General features: G+C 48.1%; 1 protein-coding gene across 4 annotated transcripts in view; it reads left to right on the forward strand.

The window, feature by feature from the left end:
- DAAM1 (dishevelled associated activator of morphogenesis 1) overlaps nucleotides 1-6,566 on the forward strand; it is a 218,840-nt gene extending 212,274 nt beyond the window's left edge. For all 4 annotated transcript variants that reach the window (XM_069733373.1, XM_069733399.1, XM_069733382.1 and 1 more), the window contains 2 exons: nucleotides 2,616-2,786; nucleotides 5,783-6,566. In XM_069733373.1, the coding sequence (XP_069589474.1) occupies nucleotides 2,616-2,786; nucleotides 5,783-5,992 (381 nt within the window). In that variant the 3' untranslated portion in view covers nucleotides 5,993-6,566. The remainder of the gene's footprint in view (nucleotides 1-2,615; nucleotides 2,787-5,782) is intronic.
- The last annotated feature ends 15,466 nt before the right edge of the window (nucleotides 6,567-22,032 follow it).

The following is a 22,032-nucleotide window of genomic DNA, read 5'->3' on the forward strand; positions in this document are numbered from 1 at the left end:
CTGGTCTGGGCTCCACCCTGCTCCTCTTCCGCTGGTCTGGGCTCCGCCCTGCTCCTTTTCCGCTAGTCGCGGCTCCACCCTGCTCCTCTTCCGCTGTCTGGGCTCTGCCCTACTCCTCTTCCGCTGGTCTCTGCTCCCGCTCTGCTCCTTTTCTGCTCGTCTCTGCTCCCGCCCTGCTCCTTTTCCGCTGGTCTCGGCTCCCGCTCTGCTCCTCTTTCGCTGGACGTGGCTCCGCCCTGCTCCTCTTCCGCTGGTCTGGGCTCCACCCTGCTCCTCTTCCGCTGGTCTGGACTCCGCCCTGCTCCTTTTCCGCTAGTCGCGGCTCCACCCTGCTCCTCTTCCGCTGTCTGGGCTCTGCCCTACTCCTCTTCCGCTGGTCTCTGCTCCCGCTCTGCTCCTTTTCTGCTCGTCTCTGCTCCCGCCCTGCTCCTTTTCCGCTGGTCTCGGCTCCCGCTCTGCTCCTCTTTCGCTGGACGTGGCTCCGCCCTGCTCCTCTTCCGCTGGTCTGGGCTCCGCCCTGCTCCTCTTCCGCTGGTCTGGGCTCTGCCCTGCTCTTCTTCCGCTGGTCGCGGCCCAGCCCTGCTCCTCTTCCGTTTGTCTGGGCTCCGCCCTGCTCCTCTTCCGCTGGTCTGGGCTCCGCCCTGCTCCTCTTCCGCTGGTCTGGGCTCCGCCCTGCTCCTTTTCCGCTAGTCGCGGCTCCACCCTGCTCCTCTTCCGCTGTCTGGGCTCTGCCCTACTCCTCTTCCGCTGGTCTCTGCTCCCGCTCTGCTCCTTTTCCGCTGGTCTCGGCTCCCGCTCTGCTCCTCTTCCGCTGGTTTTGGCTCCCGCTCTGCTCCTCTTCCGCTGGTTTCGGCTCCCGCTCTGCTCCTCTTCGGCTGGTTTCGGCTCCCGCTCTGCTCCTCTTCCGCTGGTTTCGGCTCCGCTCTGCTCCTCTTCCGCTGGTTTCGGCTCCCGCTCTGCTCCTCTTCCGCTGGTTTCGGCTCCGCTCTGCTCCTCTTCCGCTGGTTTCGGCTCCCGCTCTGCTCCTCTTCCGCTGGTTTCGGCTCCCGCTCTGCTCCTCTTCCGCTGGTTTCGGCTCCGCTCTGCTCCTCTTCCGCTGGTTTCGGCTCCCGCTCTGCTCCTCTTCGGCTGGTTTCGGCTCCCGCTCTGCTCCTCTTCCGCTGGTTTCGGCTCCGCTCTGCTCCTCTTCCGCTGGTTTCGGCTCCCGCTCTGCTCCTCTTCCGCTGGTTTCGGCTCTGCTCTGCTCCTCTTCCGCTGGTTTCGGCTCCCGCTCTGCTCCTCTTCCGCTGGTTTCGGCTCCCGCTCTGCTCCTCTTCCGCTGGTTTCGGCTCCCGCTCTGCTCCTCTTCCGCTGGTTTCGGCTCCCGCTCTGCTCCTCTTCCGCTGGTCTCGGCTCCCGCTCTGCTCCTCTTCCGTTGTTCCCGGCTCCCACTCTGCTCCTCTTCCGTTGTTCTTGGCCCCCGCTCTGCTCCTCTTCCGTTGTTCTCAACGCTGCTCTTCACCTGGTAGTTGTGATCTGCAGGATCACTCCAGTGTTTGCTGGGCAGACTGGAAGTAACTTCTGAATGTAAGCCTGTGAGAGCTAGTGACCGTTAGTCAGTCAGGTGCTGCGGTTACAACATGGCAGAGCAGGACCAGAGTCACGCTGGGGAGAAGAGAAGATTGCAACTGGCAAGTATTTTACTACAGACAGGGACCAAACATTAGTGATACCACTCCGGGGGTGACATAGAAAAAAAGACTGGCGTGGTGCTTTAAACTCTCCCCTCCAAGCCTGCTCACTGTTGGATGCTCAGTTCACTTATTCCGCAGCCTGCAGTACACAGTGTAGTAAACAGTACAAAGTGTTTAATGAAACCCACTAGCAAACATGGGCTTAGGCCCAAAGTAAACACATTCAAGTAAAAAAAATGCCCCTTAAGTGTCCATATTTTTAAAGTTCAGTAAGCTGTGTTGCATGGACAGCCCCGCTCTTCAGTAGAGAGGCGCTGGTTGTAGCTGCTGTACATTTGTTATAATTGATGGCAAATCTAAATGAAGGAATTTCATTGTCATGTCCCCCAATAACAGACACTTGATAAAATGATCCTGTTATACACACATTATATACAGATAATTGTCATCGCATATGAGATTCCCACATTTTGTGCTTCCCATTTACTAACATGTAATTAACAGATTTAATTACGGGGGGGAAAGGATAAATCTTTTGCCGTTTTTTCTTTGTGCGGCACTTTAAGGAATCATTTGCCTCTTCTAAATGATTTGTTATTTTTTTGTGGAAAGTAAGAAAAACACAAATATGGCCCCCAGACACACATTTGGTTCTAATAAAAGGCCATGTGGCCATAAAAGGATCACAACCACTTCAAAGCGCAGAGGGCGAGCTCCCTGACTCCTGCAGTGCGGTCCTTGTGTTATGTAGGAGATGCATGCCTCCTGCCTTCAGTGACGCTGAAGATAAAAGACCGCTTCACATGGATGTGCCAAGTGTGCTGCTTGTATGAACGTGTACGGCCCGTGGCGGTGATACCGATACGCCTGCTGCCTGCCAGAGCTCTGCCATCTTTACTCTGAGATTTCCTATTACCCTTTCCTGTCTCCATATCCTTCTAGTATGTGAAATCAGCCAAACATTTTGGGGAGGAGAACAACAAGATCCAACCGGATGAGTTCTTTGGGATGTTCGATCAGTTCCTCCAGGCTTTTTCAGAAGCCAAACAGGAAAACGAGAACATGAGGAAGAGAAAGGAGGAGGAAGAACGCCGAGCACGTATAGAGGCACAGGTGAGAAAATGCTCTATGGCCACAAAAAATATACGTATATAAAAAAAGTTACCTTACATCATATGGCAGGTAACGCTGCATAGCATTGCAGACACTTATCAAGCAGTTTTTCGCATAAACTGCGCCCAGAAAGTCGCAAATTGCACAGAATTTTTAGTTTTTGTCCCATAAACCTAAAGCATTAAGAGGCAGTACGGGCAACAACCTTTTAGATTTATAGAGCTTTACATCAGATAATGTTGCAAATTTTGACACAGATCTGCTTCTTCCTACAGGAGGCGTAGACTGTATTTTTTTCATATTAATGTGGACAGCCCCTTCTCAATCAGTATGCCCCCGATCTCACACAGTAAAATAATAACACCTATGCACACCTCTGGTGCAGGCGTCGTTCCAGCGGTGTCACCACTGGCTCCCCTGACATTATTGTGTCACGTGATCCCTGTGGTCAATCATACTTTCTTCCTTCAGACAAATCAGACATCTGGAAGAAGTGAGAGAAGCGGCTGCTCTCACTGCCTCCAGATGTCAATTACCTCCGTAGGCAAGGAAAGTGAAGCCAGCACTTTAAGGCAGTCTAAAACTGCATCAAATTTATATTAAAAAAAATCGCACAGCTTTGAATGAATTTGGCACAATTTTACTCTGTTCGTTTTTTTTTTTAATAAATTGGCGTAAAACAAGCTTCAGTCTTGATGCATCTGTCCAATTCTAATAGAAAATGATTTTTATTTCTAATTTTTGGATAATTTTACACTACAGATGTTCTGATCCAAGTCCTAGCATCCTAGAAGTCTTATAATCACCAGTCCTAATACAGGAAACTGGCGCTGCCTCGATCATACAAACTGCCTTCTGCACTTTCTATTGTGTGAAAGTCGCGGTCAGACCAACACATCGGCCATGGCTCCTTGGTTGTACAGACAGCTTTCTTGCATGATGGCAGAAGATCTTTCACCAAAGTGATAACTCGATTGCCTGATATCATCGGTGGTCTTATAGGGGTTACAATAATCAGAGGGTGCCAGGAAAGTCCTTTTGGTACTGGTTTAAGGTGCAGCAGATAATTTTCCTGCAGCAAAATCTACATGAGTTTGCAAATTTTGCCAATTGATTAATGAATGTTATAATTTGCAAAGCATAGCGTTAAACAAATCTGCTGCTTTTGAGCAAATATCTATAAGGCTACATGATCAGCGGCGCACATTTCCACCAGTTCTCGGTGTAAACAGACTAAAAATGTCATTGATTTTGCAAAGCAAAAACAATAGAAAGTCTGAAAATTGTAATTTTGGTGGCGCTATAGAGTTCAAGTCCTCTTTTTCTCTGAAGAGGCAATTTGCATATGAAAATTGCACAGATTTTTGTCGCATCTCTACATTAATGTTTTGCACACCCGCCTTGGTTGTAGTGGGGCCACTGGATCTGGCCAGCTTCAGTGCCCCTGAACTCCTAGATTGAGCAGAGGCAAAGCTGTCTTTTCTTGCAGCATTGCAGAGCGCACTGTTCAGGCCAGCAGAGCGACCGCGCCATTTGTCTCATTGATCAGGAGCGCATCGTCCCCCCACCCGACTAGAAGGAAGCGGTGCACTCCTGAAGATGAGAAAGCCCCTGTAGATATTGGAATTGTGACTGACACATGATGGGGCACATTCCATGTTTCGTCTCCCTTCTGGCATAAATGGCCGAAGATAACAGGGCGACAGTTAGGAGATGAGTCTACGACTGCAGGAGTGAAATAATAGACCTGATATGAATCCAATTTTTAGGTCGTCCTGCTCGATATTGGTTTATGATCGAGTGCTCTGGAGACCAACATCAGATGTGCAAGACATCTCTCCACGTCTTCAGTCCTTGCCTGGGACTTGGAGGAGTCTCCTCATTCATTGCAGCCAGCGGCAGGAAATTATTTAGCTTTGCCGAGATCCATACACAGCACTCGGCCATGATAACAAATCAGGCTTTACATCCAGCAGTAAATTCTTTCATCTCTGGCTTGTAACTAGCTGAGCTATTGCTCAACCGTGAACAGGAATCTGGTAATAGTAATTTACACTGAGGATGAAGAAGGTCTGCATAGAGTAGAACCCTCCCTTGCCCTCAAAGGAGCTTCATCTGAAAGTTTAAAAGGGATATGTCAGCAGGTTTTTGCTAAATAATCTGACAGTAGCATGATTTTAGGGCAAGAAAGCCTGATTTTGTACTATGTGTCACTTACTGGGCTGCTTGGTGCAGTGTTGATAGATTCCCTGTTTTCTGATCTAGCAGTGCTCAGAATGCTGAGCTGTACATAACTCCATCCACATCACTGATTGGAAGCGTTCTGACAATGTACACAGAAAGCTGCCAATTAGTGGTATGGGCGTGGTTACACAGAAAATCTGGACTGCTGTGCACATAACACCTAGTCCTGCAGTGATAATCTGCTGATAAAACACTGATTGTATTGAAACTATAATACACAGCTTAATAATGTGACACATCCCTGGAGTCAGGCTCTCTAGCCCTACATTATGCCGCTGTCAGATTAAATAGCAAACATTTGGTTACAGATTTCATTTAAGAATATTGTGCAGTATATCTACTACATACATTGGCGTAAGAGAGGGTGAAAAGGATTGCCATGAGTTGCCTCAAAAACTAATTGGCAGCACAATTCAGAAGTGATAATATCAGTCCTATATGCAGTGGCCTAACCCTTGTGGATGGTTGCATTTCCAAAGGTTCACTTTAAAACAATGTTTGTGGGGGTTGAATTTGTTATTATATATAAATGCATGTATTTTGGGGTAAGCAATTGGGTTTCATTAAAAATGTTGCACCATTTTCCTTCTATATCTGTTCAGAGGTCCTGAATAAGAGACCTTCTTGGAAAAAGAACCCTCTTCTCTGGGGTCCTGATCAGAGACCCTCCTTCAGAAACACCCGTATGGAGACAGATCGGGCATTAGTATGATCAGAGTCTGATGTCTAACCTAAGTCTCTTCTTCTTTTAGCTGAAGGAACAGAGAGAACGGGAGCGCAAAGCCAAAAAAGCTAAGGAAAATGGAGAGGAAGAGGGAGAGTTCGATGACCTGGTCTCTGCCCTGAGATCAGGTGAAGTTTTCGATAAAGACATTTCCAAACTGAAGAGGAATCGTAAGCGCATTACCAGCCAGACGACAGACAGCAGCCGGGAGAGACCCGTGACCAAGCTCAATTACTAGTTCTCTTCCATGACCCCTAGAGACCGTTATTGGGGTCCGTCTGCACTGTCAGTGACACTGCCTTGACATTGGAGGGAGAGTGGGGTTTGTACATATGTACGTAATGTAAAGTTGCGTGCGTGCGCGTGTATCAGTGACTTACAGCACCTTGTACACAGGCGCGCACACTTGTATATACTTTGTAGTTTCCATGCACATGTTGAATATGTGATTTATTGCAGTATTATGTATATCTGTGTGCAGAGCACAAGTATACATACCCACTGTGTATAAATGATCCATTTTAGGTTTTTTTATTAATCAAACTTTTTTTCTTAAAGTGCAAAAGCACAATCCACATTCTGCCAGATTATGCATTCCTAAAACCTGGGATCATATTTAAAGAGGACCTGTCTGCTCTCCTGACATGTTTTAATGATGAAGAATAGTTTTGGGGGTTTTTTTAGATTCCTCGGTCGTTCCTCCTGGAAACATATGAACAAAGTGATAATGGCGTTTTACCATACAAAGGAAATATATGGCACTCTGCCCTTTGCTTTAAAGGGGGCACAGGTAGGATACCAATGCTTAATTCAAAATATGAAGAAAAAAACCCCAGAAGTGACGGGAGTTGCGTTACCAACCAGTTCTAATGCTTTTGATCCTTTCACTTCTCTAAGAGTCAGATGGCCGTATTACTCAGACGAGAATCGCAACGCAGTGCTCTGACCCGAGCAGGACAACATGGATTTCTTTATCGCCTCTCATTGGGGGACACAGGAACCATGGGTGTATGCTGCTGCCACTAGGAGGCTGACACTATGCAAATAAAAAAAAGTTAGCTCCTCCTCTGCAGTATACACCCCACCGACTGGCATCATGCTCTTCAGTTTAGCTTAGTGTCAGTAGGAGGTGGACACGGGTCTTTCATTAGACCCTTATCTACCTCAATGTGCGTCGTTCCTTTTCAGGTTTCCGGAGGGATACAGGGTGAGCAGTCACACCTGTAGTCCCACAAAACGGACTATGAGTACGGCGTGTACTGCCACCCCGTATCCTCATAGATCCCTCTCCAGGACCAAGATCCTAGCACACAAGCGTGCTCAGAAGTCCGGTCCTGGCTCCGTCCCCCACCCACTCGCCCACCAGAGCCTGTCGGTTGCGGAGACGAGGACGTCCATCAGCTCCCTGGACGTCTCACTTTTTTCCAGGTTAGTACCGGCGTGGGATGTCTAAGGTGAGTATTTATTTTATTTATTTTTTTTTTTTCTGCGGCTTCCCTGGATCCTCAAAAAAGGGGGTGCCTGTTAATGGGTTCATTATGCGGGTCGCGTTTCTTCCCAGCCGCCGCACCTATTCCGGCTGCGGCTGCCCTCTCTTGTCCGGCGCGGCCGCCTTTTCGGACTACCGCGCCGCTTCTTTTCTACCACCGCGCTATGCTCCCAGTAAGCGCGGCCTTGCCACACGCTTCGGGCCTCTGCGACTTCCCTGCTCCGGCGCTGTAAGCGCCCGTCTCTTTCCTCTCAGCGCGGCGGCTTTGCCAGCTGTCGCATCACTTCGGCCCCCTGCGTTTTCCCTGCTCCGGCCGCTGTAAGCGGCCGGTCCTTTTCTCAGCGCCGCCGCCGCATCTTTCCACCCTGCAGCTCCGTACACTGTAGCGGCCATTCCTTCTCCCTCAGCGTGGCGGCCTGCCAGGTCGCCACACCGCTTGGGCATGCAGCCGCTGTTTGCGGTCGCTTACCTACCGCGTCGCTTCCTTCATGCGGCGCTCTGTGCCTACGCCGCGGCCCTTCTCCGCCGGTCTCCTATTCCTAATTTAGGCCCCGGCTTCTGCCCGGGCCTACTTCCGGTGGCAGACTCCGCCCCTTCCCTCTTTCATCGGGCGGGCTTTTCTCCCGCCCGACAATTGCACTGAGGCACCGCCTCTTTTCCCTGCCCACCGGCGCCATCTTGGGACTCCCGAGCCATGAGCCCTCTCCTCCACACAGGATACATGACAGCCGCAGATCCAAATTGCGCCAGGAGGCCATTCCACCCTCCTTCCTAAGGGACCACTCCTCGCCTGAGGTCCATGCATCAAGCTGGACAGCTTCACTCCGCAATCCGTCTGCCGTGAGTAGCTCTGCAATTGCAGACTGACACTCCCCTCTGCCCTCTGTCCCCTAACCCTCTTTTTCTTCACGGACCTCTCTAAAATGTCTAACTCTAAAGGGGGCCGCTCTCGTCCTCCTACTTCATCCTCTTCTGACCCGATTGTTCCTACCGCCCAGGATCCTCCGGCCGGTCCGCCCGAGAGTGATACGCCCATCCCAGGCTGGGTTTTCTCTCTGTCTCATTCGGTGGCCGATCTAACGCGGGTGTCTCAAAATTTCTGGTATCCGTGCTGGACCGATTACCTCCGCAGCCCCCCACAGTGGCCAGCGGGTCGCAGGAGCCTCCGCCCGAGCCCTCCTTGATAAGCCGCAAAAGGTCCAGACAGGAACGTCGGTCTGAGTCCTCTTCTCGCTCCATCTCGCCACACGGTCCCCCTCTGCGGTCGGCGTCCTCCCGATCCTTCTCCCCTGAATCAGGCGAGGCGTTATCTGATGCGCCCTCGGAGGACATCTCGGAGCTGGATTCTAACCAAATCGCCACCATGAGGGATATGGTCCAGAATCTCATTGGAGCTATAAACCAAACCTGTGGCATTATGGATCCCTCTACGGAACCCGCAGATCAGGCGGTTTCGTTTAGATGGGCTAAACCACCTTCTAAGTTGTTCTCCAGAACTTACTGCCAATTGGACGGTCTCTCCCTCGGATCCCCGTTTCCAGGCTCTCCACGAACACGGTGCTTCCACTGTCCGGCGGAGCATCTCTGAAGGACTCTAACGATAGTTATAGAATCCTTTGCGAAGTCAGCCTTTGAGGCAGCTGCAGCCGCTTCAAATGCCCAGTTTTCGCTTCCACCTGGGTTTCGAAATCCCTTCCAAATGGGCAAAAGAACTCCGTCGAGATATCCTGGACAGAGCGCCTCCTGTGCAACTGGCGGAGCTTGCCATCCAGATTTCCCACGCGGGTGAATACCTGGTCTCCGTCTCTCTGGATGTCGCGTCTTGTGCGGCTCAGGCATCCAGCAATGCCGTTACCATCCGCCGGACCGTTTGGCTCAAGGCCCGGCAGGCAGACTTATGTTCCAAAAAGTCCCGCACCTGTCTCCCCTTTCAGGGCTCACTTCTCTTTGGTTCCATGCTGGACCAAATCATTAAGGACGCCACCGGGGGTACAAGTCTCCTCTCCCCCAGGCTAATCCTCGTCGCCCTCCTCCTAGGGCCTCGCTGCAAGATGGCAGTTTCGGTCCTTTCGGCCTTTTTTTTTCATCACCTCACGGCACCAACCTCCCTTCTCAGCAGCACCAGAGTCCTCAGGCACGTCAAGAGAAGAAAGCGGTGCCCTTTTGGCCCACTCTGTCCTGGCGTCCTCGCTACTCTCCGGGTAGATCCTCCAGGCCAGGACTGGAAGATCCACCTCAGCATGACTCTGACAAGACCCCAACCCACCTCCCAGGTTGGGTGGCCGTCTTCTCTTTTCCAGGGACGTCTGCACCTCCGCAGTAGAGGATGCATGGGTCAGGGAAGTTGTATCCTCGGGATACAAGATAGAATTGGTTTTCACGACCCCGGGATCGTTTCTTCGAATCCCGACCTCCCAGAGATCCCGCTCTAGTTCCGGGTTTCTTCGCAGCCATCGCTTCTCTTCTCAAAGCCGGGGAAATCGTTCCCGTCCCAGAAAAAGAACGGTTCACAGGTTTCTACTCGAACCTTTTTGGGGTACCGAAAAAAGACGGCAAGGTTCGCCCCATTCTGGACCTCAGATTACTGAACAGGAGAGTTCGTCTGAGGCACTTCGGGATGGGATCCCTTCGTTCAGTAATTGCTCCCATGGAGGCTCAAGAATTTCTGTGTTCCATAGATATTCAGGACGCCTACCTCCATGTCCCGATATTTCCCGGACGTCACCGATTCCTGCGCTTTGCGGTGCATTTTCAATCCGTCGCCCTGCCGTTCGGTCTCACTACCGCTCCAAGGGTATTCACGAAGATCATGGCGGCGCTGTTGGCCATCTTGAGAGTCAGAGGCCTGGTCCTATTTCCATACCTCGACGACATCCTCATTAAGGCTCCGTCCTTTTCTCAGGCTCACGAAAGTCTGTCCGTCGTTCTCGACACCCTAGCCGTTTCGGGTGGCTGGTCAACCGGAAGAAGTCCTGCCTTATTCCTTCTCAGCGCATCATCTTTCTGGGCATGCTCTTCGACACTTGTCAGACCAAAGTCTTCCTTCCCAAAGACAAGAGATCCTCTCTTTGTCGGGACATACGCTTGCTCCAGGGTCCTCGGCTTCCCTCCCTCCGACCGGCCATGAACGTTCTGGGGAGGATGGTATCAACATTGGAAGCGATTCCCTTTGCCCAATTTCATTTGCGACCCCTTCAGCAAGCCATTCTGTCTCAGTGTGACAGGTCTGTCTTCTCCCTGGTTCGTCCGATCCGATTCTTTTCTCGGGTCAAACGGTCTCTCAACTGGTGGCTGATGTCACCTCTCATCTCCCAGGGCAGGTCCTTCTTTCCAGTTCTCTGGTAAGTGGTGACGACGGACGCCAGCCTCCTCGGCTGGGGTGCGGTTTTTCGCCACATCACGGTTCAGGGCCGTTGGTCGGCGCAGGAGTCGGCTCCGCCGATCAATGTCCTCGAGATTCGGGCCACCTTTACTGTCCCTCCGCCACTGGGAAAGGATTCTCAGGGGTCTGCCAATCCGGATCCAGACTGACAACGCCACGGCTGTGGCATATGTCAATCTTCAAGTGGGGGACTCTGAGCTACTTGGCCCTTGCTGAGGTATCCAAGATCCTACTTTGGGCGGAGACAACGGCCCCGGTGATATCCACGGGGTATATCCCCGGCGTGGACAATTGGGCCGCCGACTTCCTCAGCCGCGAGGGCCTCGCGGCAGGGGAATGGTCCTTGCATCCGGAGGTCTTCCATCAAGATTTTTCTTCGATGGGGGACTCCGGACGTGGATCTCTCGGCGTCTTGAATGAACAGGAAGATTCTGCAGTTCATCTTCAGGTCGTCTTGCGATCCTCTTGCAGTGGGCGTCAATGCTCTGGCCATTCCTTGGTCACAGTTCGTGCTGCCCTACCTGTTCCCACCCCTTCCATTACTTCCCAAACTGTTGAAAAAGAGCAAAGCGGAAAAGGTGCCGGTCATTCTGATCGCCCCGGATTGGCCCAGGAGAGCTTTGTTTGCGGAGCTCGTCAATCTTCTTGCGGACGCTCCCTGGCGCCTTCCAGACAGGCCCAATCTGCTGTCTCAGGGTCCGATCTGCCACCCGAATTCTCGGTCGCTCAGTTTAACGGCGTGGCTGTTGAGACCGCAGTTCTCAGAGCGTCCGGCCTTTCGGATCGGGTGATTCACACCGTGATTCAGGCTCGGAAGCCTTCATCTTCCAGGATCTACTATCGTACCTGGAAGGCTTACTTTCGTTGGTGCTAGTCCAACTGCGTTTCACCTATGTCCTTTTCCCTGCCTTCCATTTTGGCCTTCCTTCAGGCAGGACTGGATTCAGGCCTGGCTCTTAGTTCCCTGAAGGGCCAGGTCTCTGCGCTTTCCATCCTCTTTCAGAAGACTTTAGCTTCTCGGCCACAGATTAAGACCTTCCTTCAAGGAGTAGCCCACGCTGTCCCTCCGTACAGGGCCCCCGTGGATTCATGGGATTTAAACCTGGTTCTGGACGTTCTGAGGGTTTCCCCCTTTGAGCCTCTCAAGGAGATTCCCCTGTCAGTTCTATCTTTGAGGGTGGCCTTTCTTGTGGCCATCACCTTTATCTGCCGTTTTTCCGAGTTGGCGGCCCTGTCCTGCCGACCTCCGTACTTAAACATTCACCAGGACAAGGCGGTCCTCAGGCCTCTGCCTTCCTGCCTTCCTAAGGTGGTTTTCCACCTCAACGAGGACATCGTTCTACCTTCCTTTTGTCCAGCTCCGGCTCATCCCCCTGGAATGATCGTTGAACAGGCTGGACCTCGTCAGGGCAGTGAGGATCTACCGGGATAGAACGTCCACTTTCCGGAAGACGGATTCCTTTTTCGTCATTCCTGATGGCACGCGCAGAGGCCAGCCAACTTCTAAAGCGACTATTGCTCGCTGGATCAGAATGGCAATTTTGGAGGCTTACCGGGTCAAGAACAGAGTGCCCCCTCCTGGGATTAAGGTTCACTCTACCCGGGAAGTCGGCGCCTCCTGGGCGGTGCACCACAGGGCTTCCGCCCTACAGCTTTGCAAAGCGGCAACTTGGTCTTCCATCCACACGTTCGCCAAATTTTACAAGATCCATTACTACGCTTCGACGGACGCCAGCCTAGGCAGAAGGATCTTGCAGGTGGCAGTGGTGAGTCCTCTGACCTGATGGAAGTCTGTTTTTCCCGCCCTAGGGACTGCTTTGGGACGTCCCATGGTTCCTGTGTCCCCCAATGAGAGGCGATAAAGAAAACAGGATTTTTGGTTGCTTACCGTAAAATCTGTTTCTTGAAGCCTCCATTGGGGGACACAGCTCCCTCCCAATGTTTGTTATCTGTTCTATGACTGTTCTCACGTTTACAGTTCTCAAGTTTGTGGTTATGGTTTTTCAACCTTGCTACTTATCTCCTACTGCTTTCTCACTAACTGAAGAGCATGATGCCAGTCGGTGGGGTGTATACTGCAGAGGAGGAGCTAACTTTTTTTATTTGCATAGTGTCAGCCTCCTAGTGGCAGCAGCATACACCCATGGTTCCTGTGTCCCCCAATGGAGGCTTCAAGAAACAGATTTTACGGTAAGCAACCAAAAATCCTGTTTTTTATGCAGCTGTCATACTAAGGTTGGGACAGCCGCCGGGCAGTCCGAGCATTGCGTTGCGATCCCCGTCCGGGTTATACGGCGGTCTGACTCGTCCCTATCCGTGCAATCAGTTTGTCTCATTGACCGAAACGTCATGTGTTTTGGATTAGACCAGCAATAAAACATCCATTCTTATTTGTCGTGTTAGTTTGGAGCACCACACGTAGTGACGTGTCCGCAAACTGTCCAATTTGCGCTGACTATGTAGGAGTACGGTAACACAGAGTTGTCCGTTTATTCATGCATTTCCAGGAGGATCAGAATAAAAGTGTAAGAAAAAATATTCCAGAATTATTTTGCATGGAGAACTAGCACGTCACGAGAATTGAGCAAATAGATTTTCTGGATTCTGGTCATCGGATCCTTGCACTTCAAACCTCCTACTGCTTGTGACATACCTGGCACCTTTCCCGATTAGTGTGTCCTCACATCACGGCACATGCTTGACGTCATGGCGCCTTCTGATCAGAAGAGGGTCTGTAGGTACCAAAGATAGGAGGAGGTTCGCAGGACTCTGGTCTGGTGGCGACCGACTACCGAAGGGGCGGCTGGACCCCACGGTCTTTTCGAATCTTTTTGTTCACCTCTGGTATGTACTATGATAAAACATGTCATGGGTATCGATGGGTCTTCTCTATTGCAGTTGCACAGGGAGCCTGTATACAGTGGGGACGGCCATTATGGGAATGTGATCTATACAAATGACGGCTCTTTGGGCTAGGACTCGTGCAGATGACCGTACATTTTATCATCCGAGAGAAATCACACTCTGATCAGAGTGTGCTCAGATTTTCTCAGATGAGGAGAAGATGGAGAACAAAATTTCTCCAGTGCATCTGTGTGCAGAAATCAGACTGCACTCGGATATCATCTGAGTGCAGTTCAATCATTTCCATGCAGTCACCGACTTGCATGGCCGAGTCCGTTCCGAATTTTAGATCAAACTGGAATATGCAATGTTTGGACATGTGCACGGCTCCATACATTACTATAGGTCCGAATGCAATGTTTTGTCGCATTGCACTCAGGGCAAAAATACTCTAGTCTGCACGAGCCCTTAGTCTCATTGATAACAGTTGGGATCCCATCATGCCAGATCCTCCTCTGCGTGTGGGCAATACATGAAATAATAAATATACTAGTAATGATTAAAAAAAAATATATATATATGAATAACTGCAAATGCAATGTATTTATTGTACAGTGCGTATACGCGACAACTCACAGGGTTCAGATTTCAAAGCACAGCAAAGTTCTGTAGAAGTTGTCAGATGCCGGATTATTTTACCCGGGAACTTTGCTGCTCGGTGGCAAAAATGTGCAATTAATTATTTACACTATACATGCCTTTTGGAAATCCAAACGATGTTCAGATAAAAGTATTTATGTAAAATGTTCTCTAATAATGGACCAAGATACAGATTATAGGACCTGAGCGCTGACACAGAGCTCATCTCATTGCATAATGCACAGTCCTGTGGGAGTCTTGGTAGTTTGTTAAAGAAAAAAAAAATGGAGCGCCCCTTTAAATATCTTCTTGCATCACACAGCTACACCTAATGCGGGGCCACGCACCGTTCACACGCAGGATCGGCAGCGCTCATCTTTGCTCCAATACCCCAGATATAGGTCATCTGCCTGCCACAATCTAACTAGATCCGTTATACACGAAGACAGATCTGACCATACGGCACTCTCCGCGCTCAGGAACTACTAACGCCATCGCGCAGTGCGCAGCTGCACAAATACAATCCCTTTGCAATATCTTCAAACTATTTTATTTATTTTTGCTTATGCTGTATTACAATATTTTACGTTAAATATAGTCCTAATTAAAATGGAAATTTACACCTAAGCCGGTGACATTCTTGAACATTTTTGTTTTATCTAAATAGGTCAAATTTTGTGTTAAGTTGTGTTGCGGTTCCCTGCAATTGCCACTGGAGGGCGCTTACTACACAGTTAGTCATCCAGTTGGCGCCCTCCAGTGGCAGTTGCAGGACTTTATCATGTTCTCTTACTCTATGCAGAGAATATAGAACTTTGTATTGGGGGAAGGGGAAGTGCTTCTACCACTTAAAGGATGGATTTAGAAATTTGTCTGAAAAGAATTTTGAACCAAAAAAAAATAAGGTGAATATTTCAGTTATCACCAGCAATATATACATTTATCCATATAAACTATTGAACTGATTTATTAAAGGGTTACTGATGAAAGATCAGTCCCCATCAATGTGCTGGTAAGTCAGAAGGTGATGAGATCAAGGTAGCAAAAATATCCAAAAATATGGGATTTAAAAGGGGGCTCTGCAGTTCTTGGCTATAGGTTTGGAAGCAGACCACCAGAGTTGGCTTTATGGGGTAATTTAGAGCAGAGGTCCCCAACTCCAGTCCTCAAGGCCCACCAACAGGTCATGTTTTCAGGATTTCCTTTGCATTGCACAGGTGATGCAATTATTACCTGGGCAAGACTAAGGAAATCCTGAAAACATGACCTGTTGGTGGGCCTTGAGGACTGGAGTTGGGGACCTCTGATTTAGAGGACAACTCTACATGGCCATAGTCTCTATGCGGGCGTAGAGGGGTGTCTGCACAATAGGGGTATGCGATTTGGAGGCACCAAAAAAATGGGAAATCTCTTAAAATAGCAGGTAGTATAATTAACACTATGCTTTCCTCGTTGGACCAGTGACAGATGTTCCTTTCCTAAGCACATGTATATTTTTGTTAGATCTGTCTTTTCGGGTTCTTTCAGACGGCTGGGAGTGTTGGTCCGATCTTGGATCACAATGCACGGACTGACCGCACATCTTCTGAGCCAAGCGGGTCAGCCTTATAGAAATATGACGCCGTCCCGCTCGGCCAGTCTGCGCTTTGTGATCCATGATCAGACCAAAGATCGTGGTCGTCTGAAAGAGACTTATACTGAACATGCTGTACATCATTAAATGGAAGGACCCGTCCGCCCCAAACGTTCTGCCTCCTAGAGATATATGACCATGCAAAACCACCAAAAAACAAAAACCAAAGCTACGACGTACGATCCCTTTGCGACGGTAGAATAATTTTTTTTACAAGGCTGGTAAAAAGCTTTACGGTAATTTGTATTTTTCCGTTTTTATCCCCTTGGTGTGAAGTACTGTAAATAAATGGTTAATGTCACTTTCTAGGACTGGGATATATGGAGAGTTGTAGTTCCGGTGCACAATTACTACATTTCTTTTCCCAAAAGAATCTTCTGTTTCTCTGGATTTTAGTTCAGTATTTTATGACTTTTTTTTTTACGTTGGTTATTCCTCACTTTTCTCCCTGACTCTAGGGCACACACATGTCTCCTGCTTTGGAGAAGCTGTGACATTAAAATCTCCAGAGGGGTTAAGTTGACATGTCGCCTGCACCAGTGGAGGGAGCCGGCATGAGCTCTTAAAGGGCCAAGATTGTAACAAAAAGTGTCTTTTTCCAGAAACAGCGCCACTGTTTTCTATTGGTGGTTTTTGGTACTGCAGCTCAGACTATTCACTTGACATGTAGTAAAGTTAAGTTATGGACAACTTTTAATGGCTCATCTGAATCCCATAAATATAATAGTAGATAAAATGAAGCTTTACCTACTGGAAATACTTTAAAGTTGGCCTATCACAAAAGATCACCCCACCCCCCAAAAAAACTGCATACAGTATTAAATAGCTATCTTGCACCTGATTAGGCTGGTGTACTTACTTTGAAAATCCATATAGGAATGTTTGTATAGTGCTGTTTAAACATTTTCATTCCGATATTAAAATGAACATTTTTAGCATCTCCATCTCTACCTAGACTACATTAAAAAAAAAAGAAAAAAAAGCTCACTTTAATATCCGGAGTATACGGCTATTGCTACAAGGATTGTCAAAGTAAATACCTCTGTCTCATCAGGTGTAAGAGCTGTTTTTTTTATTTGTACAGTTTGATGTGAATTTTGGTGACAGTTCTGCTTTAATAAAAGAAGTAGTTTCTGTAAATTCTAATGATGAGTGAATATACTCATTACTCGAGATTTCCAGAGCACGCTCGGGTGTCCTCCGAGTATTTTTTAGTGCTCGGAGATTTACATCTGTTAAGGTACCGTCACACTTAGCGACGCTGCAGCGATACCGACAACGATCCGGGTCGCTGTTTGGTCGCTGGAGAGCTGTCACACAGACAGCTCTCCAGCGACCAACGATCCCGAGGTCCCCGGTAACCAGGGTAAACATCGGGTAACTAAGCGCAGGGCCGCGCTTAGTAACCCGATGTTTACCCTGGTTACCAACGTAAAAAAACAAACAGTACATACTTACATTCAGCTGTCTGTCCCTTGCCATCTGGTTCCTGCACTGACTGCTGGCCGTAAAGTGAAAGTGAAAGCACAGCACAGCGGTGAGTCACACAGCGGTGACTCACCGCTGTGGCTGTGCTCTGCTTTCACTTTACGGCCAGCAGTCAGTGCAGGAACCAGACGGCAAGGGACAGACAGCTGAATGTAAGCATGTACTGTTTGTTTTTTTACGCTGGTAACCAGGGTAAACATCGGGTTACTAAGCGCGGCCCTGCGCTTAGTAACCCGATGTTTACCCTGGTTACCAGTGAAGACATCGCTGAATCGGTGTCACACACGCCGATTCAGCGATGTCTACGGGGAGTCCAGCGACCAAATAAAGTTCTGGACTTTCTTCCCCGACCAGCGATCTCCCAGCAGGGGCCTGATCGCTGCTGCCTGTCACACTGGACGATATCGCTAGCGAGGACGCTGCAACGTCACGGATCGCTAGCGATATCGTCTAGTGTGACAGTACCTTTAGCCAGAATAAGTACATGTGGGGGTTGCCTGGTTGCTAGGGAATCCCCACATGTAATCAAGCTGGCTAAAAGATGTAAATCATTCAGCTAAGGCAAGTATAACTAAATCTCCGAGCAGTAAAAAATACTCGGAGGACCCCCGAGCGTGCTCGGGAAATCTTTAGTAACGAGTACCGTATATTTGCTCATCACTTGTAAATACCAATTTCCCAAATATGTAATTAAAAAAAGTTATAAAAGGGAAAGGTTCATATTATATTAGATAATTGCTATTTATGCAACTCGACAAAATTAACTGGCGTTCATGGTTTGTTTTTTGTTTTTTTAACTGGGGTAAAATCCACAGGATGAGAAGAAGAGAAAGCCTTATAGTTACAAATCAGGAATGAATAAGAGCTGCAGTGTGAACACGGCCCTGAAGTGGCGCCATTGTACGAGGCGTGAGTGATTGTACCTACATAGCCTCTAATATTATCCTCTCCCACAAATTGGCTACCGTCCAGGTGTAGGCGGCAGATACACTTGCTGGGCACCTTAGTCACCGGTAACTACTTCCACTGTGCTGCGCCATTTCCATGGTCAGGGTTGTGAACTATGCAGTCAGGAACTCAACTGGTGCTTACATCCGCTCTGGGCATTACGGGCATGGCCTTAGAATGTCACCTGGGCATCTGCCTTCTGCGCTGTGCGGGATTTAAGACTTTTTTTTTTTTTTAATTTTCACATTTTTGTTATAGAAATTTGGCGCAATTCGCGTGGAGACTTGAATATACCAAAACCTAAAAGTAATAGGTCACCCCCCAAACATTCCCATCATCCTGTTCTTTTCTTAAGTGCCTGCTTGTTTTTCTATAATTATTTTATTTTTTTATTTTACTATTTATACGCGGCCAAATAATATTTTATTCCCCCACTTGGTGCCATTGGAGTTTGCCATCTGCATTCAGATCTGCATCACTCGAGTCTGTTTTCATGGTGCCAATGACCGGTGCTGATGTCATGAGAGGTGGCTTTCTGTATGGAGTGCATTTTTCTTTTTTAATGACTTTTTTTTTTTTTACTCTGTCTCCAGAAAGACCTGAACATTTGTAAATGTGTCCATCTGTTAAAAAATGAAAGATGAAAAAAAAACAAAAAACTTTTGAAATAATGGTGAACTATAGTTAGTAGGAATGAGAATGTTTAGTCGTAGAACAGAGAGGAGAAATAAACTGTTTTTATGATGTACATTTAATTATGGAAATATGCAATAAAAAAAACAGTACTAGATCTTATCTGTGTGGATTTTTACATCGGTTATGGGGGAATAATTCTGGTCTTGGGACTGGTCTATGTACAAAGATGTATCAGACGGCTTCCTTCTGGAGAATAAAACACTGCTGAACCTAAACATCCACTCTATAATACTGTACCTACTACCACCCCCTAAAAGATACTCCCAATGCTAATCGGTTTATACTACGTGCCATAAATATATATTTGTCCTGGTGTAAATGCAGCTGTTCTCCCGAATCCGCCATAGTTTTTTGTTTGTTCCTGCGCCTTTCCTTTCCTGAGATATGGCCTCCTATTGCCCATATGTAAATCTAGTCTTTTAGGCAAGTGGGTGTATTCCTCACTCTTCTTCATGGGAGTCATCATGAGGACCATGCCCACTTGGCTGGCTGTAAATTTACATACAGGGAACTGAAGACCATGTATCAGGAAAGGAGATAAAGACAATGCCAGATTTAGGAGAACTGCGCATTTATAGCAGACCCTCCATAGACATGCCACTTGTATTGGGGTGTTACTACTCTAACAGGATTCTATTATAGCAATGGTGCTATTTTCTACAATGCTTCTACTAAAACCGGACGACCCACTCATTAAAATGTTGGGATGACCAAGTCTCCTCCAGTCTTCCAGTACAGCTGAAGGCTAACTCTACCGATCCCCATACACTATTGAGTGAGCATGCACATGTTTTCAATGGAGAGATGGTATCAACACTTCGACTTCGCTCCATCCAGTCCTGCCATAACTTGTTATATTTTGGCAAGATTAGACTGCATTCATATGTCCCTGTTCAGATTGTGATTTATTGCTCGTCTGTGGTTCTCAAGGCTCATACCCATGAACTTCATATATGTCTGAGATGGTGAAGATTGACCTTGGATGTCACAGTCCGTAACGGGACAACTGGATGTTCAACACGTGAAACTGGGGTTTAAACTGTGACTGTAGGGTGTTAGATGCAAAACAAGGAGCTGCTGGATAAGATGACGGCTCATAGGTAGAAGTTCCGTCACTTTTTTGAGGCAATGATACACATTTAAGCTTTCATCAGTCCATATATATGATATGACTAGATGGTGGCCCGATTTTAACGCATCGAGTATTCTAGAATATGCATGTCAACGTAGTATATTGCCCAGCCACGTAGTATATTGCTCAACCACGTAGTATATTGCCCAGCCACGTAGTATATTGCCCAGCCACGTAGTATATTGCCCAGCCATGTAGTATATTGCCCAGCCGCGTAGTATATTGCCCAGCCGCGTAGTATATTGCCCAGCCACGTAGTATATTGCCCAGCCACGTAGTATATTGCCCAGCCACGTAGTATATTGCCCAGTGACGTAGTATATTGCACAGCCATGTAGTATATTGCCCAGTCACGTAGTATATTGCCTAGTTACGTAGTATATTGCCCAGTGACCTAGTATATTGTGCAGCCTCGTAGTATATTGCCCAGTTATGTAGTATATTTCCCAGTGACGTAGTATATTGCCCAGTGACGTAGTATACAGCACAGAGCCACGTAGTATATTGCACAGCCATGTAGTATATTGCCCAGTCACGTAGTATATTGCCTAGTTACGTAGTATATTGCCCAGTGACCTAGTATATTGTGCAGCCTCGTAGTATATTGCCCAGTTATGTAGTATATTTCCCAGTGACGTAGTATATTGCCCAGTGACGTAGTATACAGCACAGAGCCACGTAGTATATTGCACAGCCACGTAGTATACAGCACAAAGCCACGTAGTATATTGCACAGCGAAGTAGTATACAGCACAGAGCTACATAGTATATTGCCCAGTTACGTAGTATATTGCCCAGTGATGTAGTATATTGCCCAGTGACGTAGTATACAGCACAGAGCCACGTAGTATATTGCACAGTGACATAGTATACAGCTCAGAGCCACGTAGTATATTGCACAGCGACGTAGTATACAGCACAGAGCCACGTAGTATATTGCCCAGCCACGTAGTATACAGCGCAGAGCCACGTATTCAGCACAGAGCCACGTAGTATATTGCACAGCGAAGTAGTATACAGCACAGAGCCACGTAGTATATTGCACAGCGAAGTAGTATACAGCACAGAGCCACGTAGTATATTGGCCAGTCACGTAGTATATTGCCCAGTTACGTAGTATATTGCCCAGTGACGTAGTATACAGCACAGAGCCACGTAGTATATTGCACAGCGAAGTAGTATACAGCACAGAGCTACATAGTATATTGCCCAGTGATGTAGCATATTGCTCAGTGACGTAGTATATTGCCCAGTGACGTAGTATACAGCACAGAGCCACGTAGTATATTGCACAGTGACGTAGTATACAGCACAGAGCCACGTAGTATATAGCACAGAGCCACGTAGTATATTGCACAGCGACGTAGTATACAGCACAGAGCCACGTAGTATATTGCCCAGTGACGTAGTATATTGCCCAGTGACGTAGTATACAGCACAGAGCCACGTAGTATATAGCACAGAGCCACGTAGTATATTGCACAGCGACGTAGTATACAGCACAGAGCCACGTAGTATATTGCCCAGTGACGTAGTATACAGCACAGAGCCATGTAGTATATTGGCCAGTCACGTAGTATATTGCCCAGCTACGTAGTATATTGCCCAGCCACGTTTGTCACAGGTTAAAAAAAAACAAAAAAAACATACTCACCTTTCCGAGGGCCCGTTGTAGTCCACGGCAGCTTCCGGTCCCAGGGTTGGTATGAGCGCAGGACCTGTGATGTCGTCGCGGTCACATGACCGTGACATCATGGCAGGTCCTTCTCCCATACCATCTTTGCCACCAGAACCTGCAACGGAAGATGGCGGCCGGCTTAGCGGACTACGGAGAGTGAGTATAGCAGGGTTTTTTTATTATTATTTTTAACATTACATTTTTTACTATTGATGCCGCATAGGCAGCGTCAATAGTAAAAAGTTGGGGATACACAGGGTTAATAGCGGCGGTAACGGAGTGCGTTACCCATGGCATAACGCGGTCCGTTACCGCTGGCATTAACCCCGTGTTAGCGGTGACCAGAGGG

This window comes from Ranitomeya imitator, chromosome 1 (assembly GCF_032444005.1).
Source record: "Ranitomeya imitator isolate aRanImi1 chromosome 1, aRanImi1.pri, whole genome shotgun sequence".
Classification (NCBI taxonomy): Eukaryota; Metazoa; Chordata; class Amphibia; order Anura; family Dendrobatidae; genus Ranitomeya; species Ranitomeya imitator.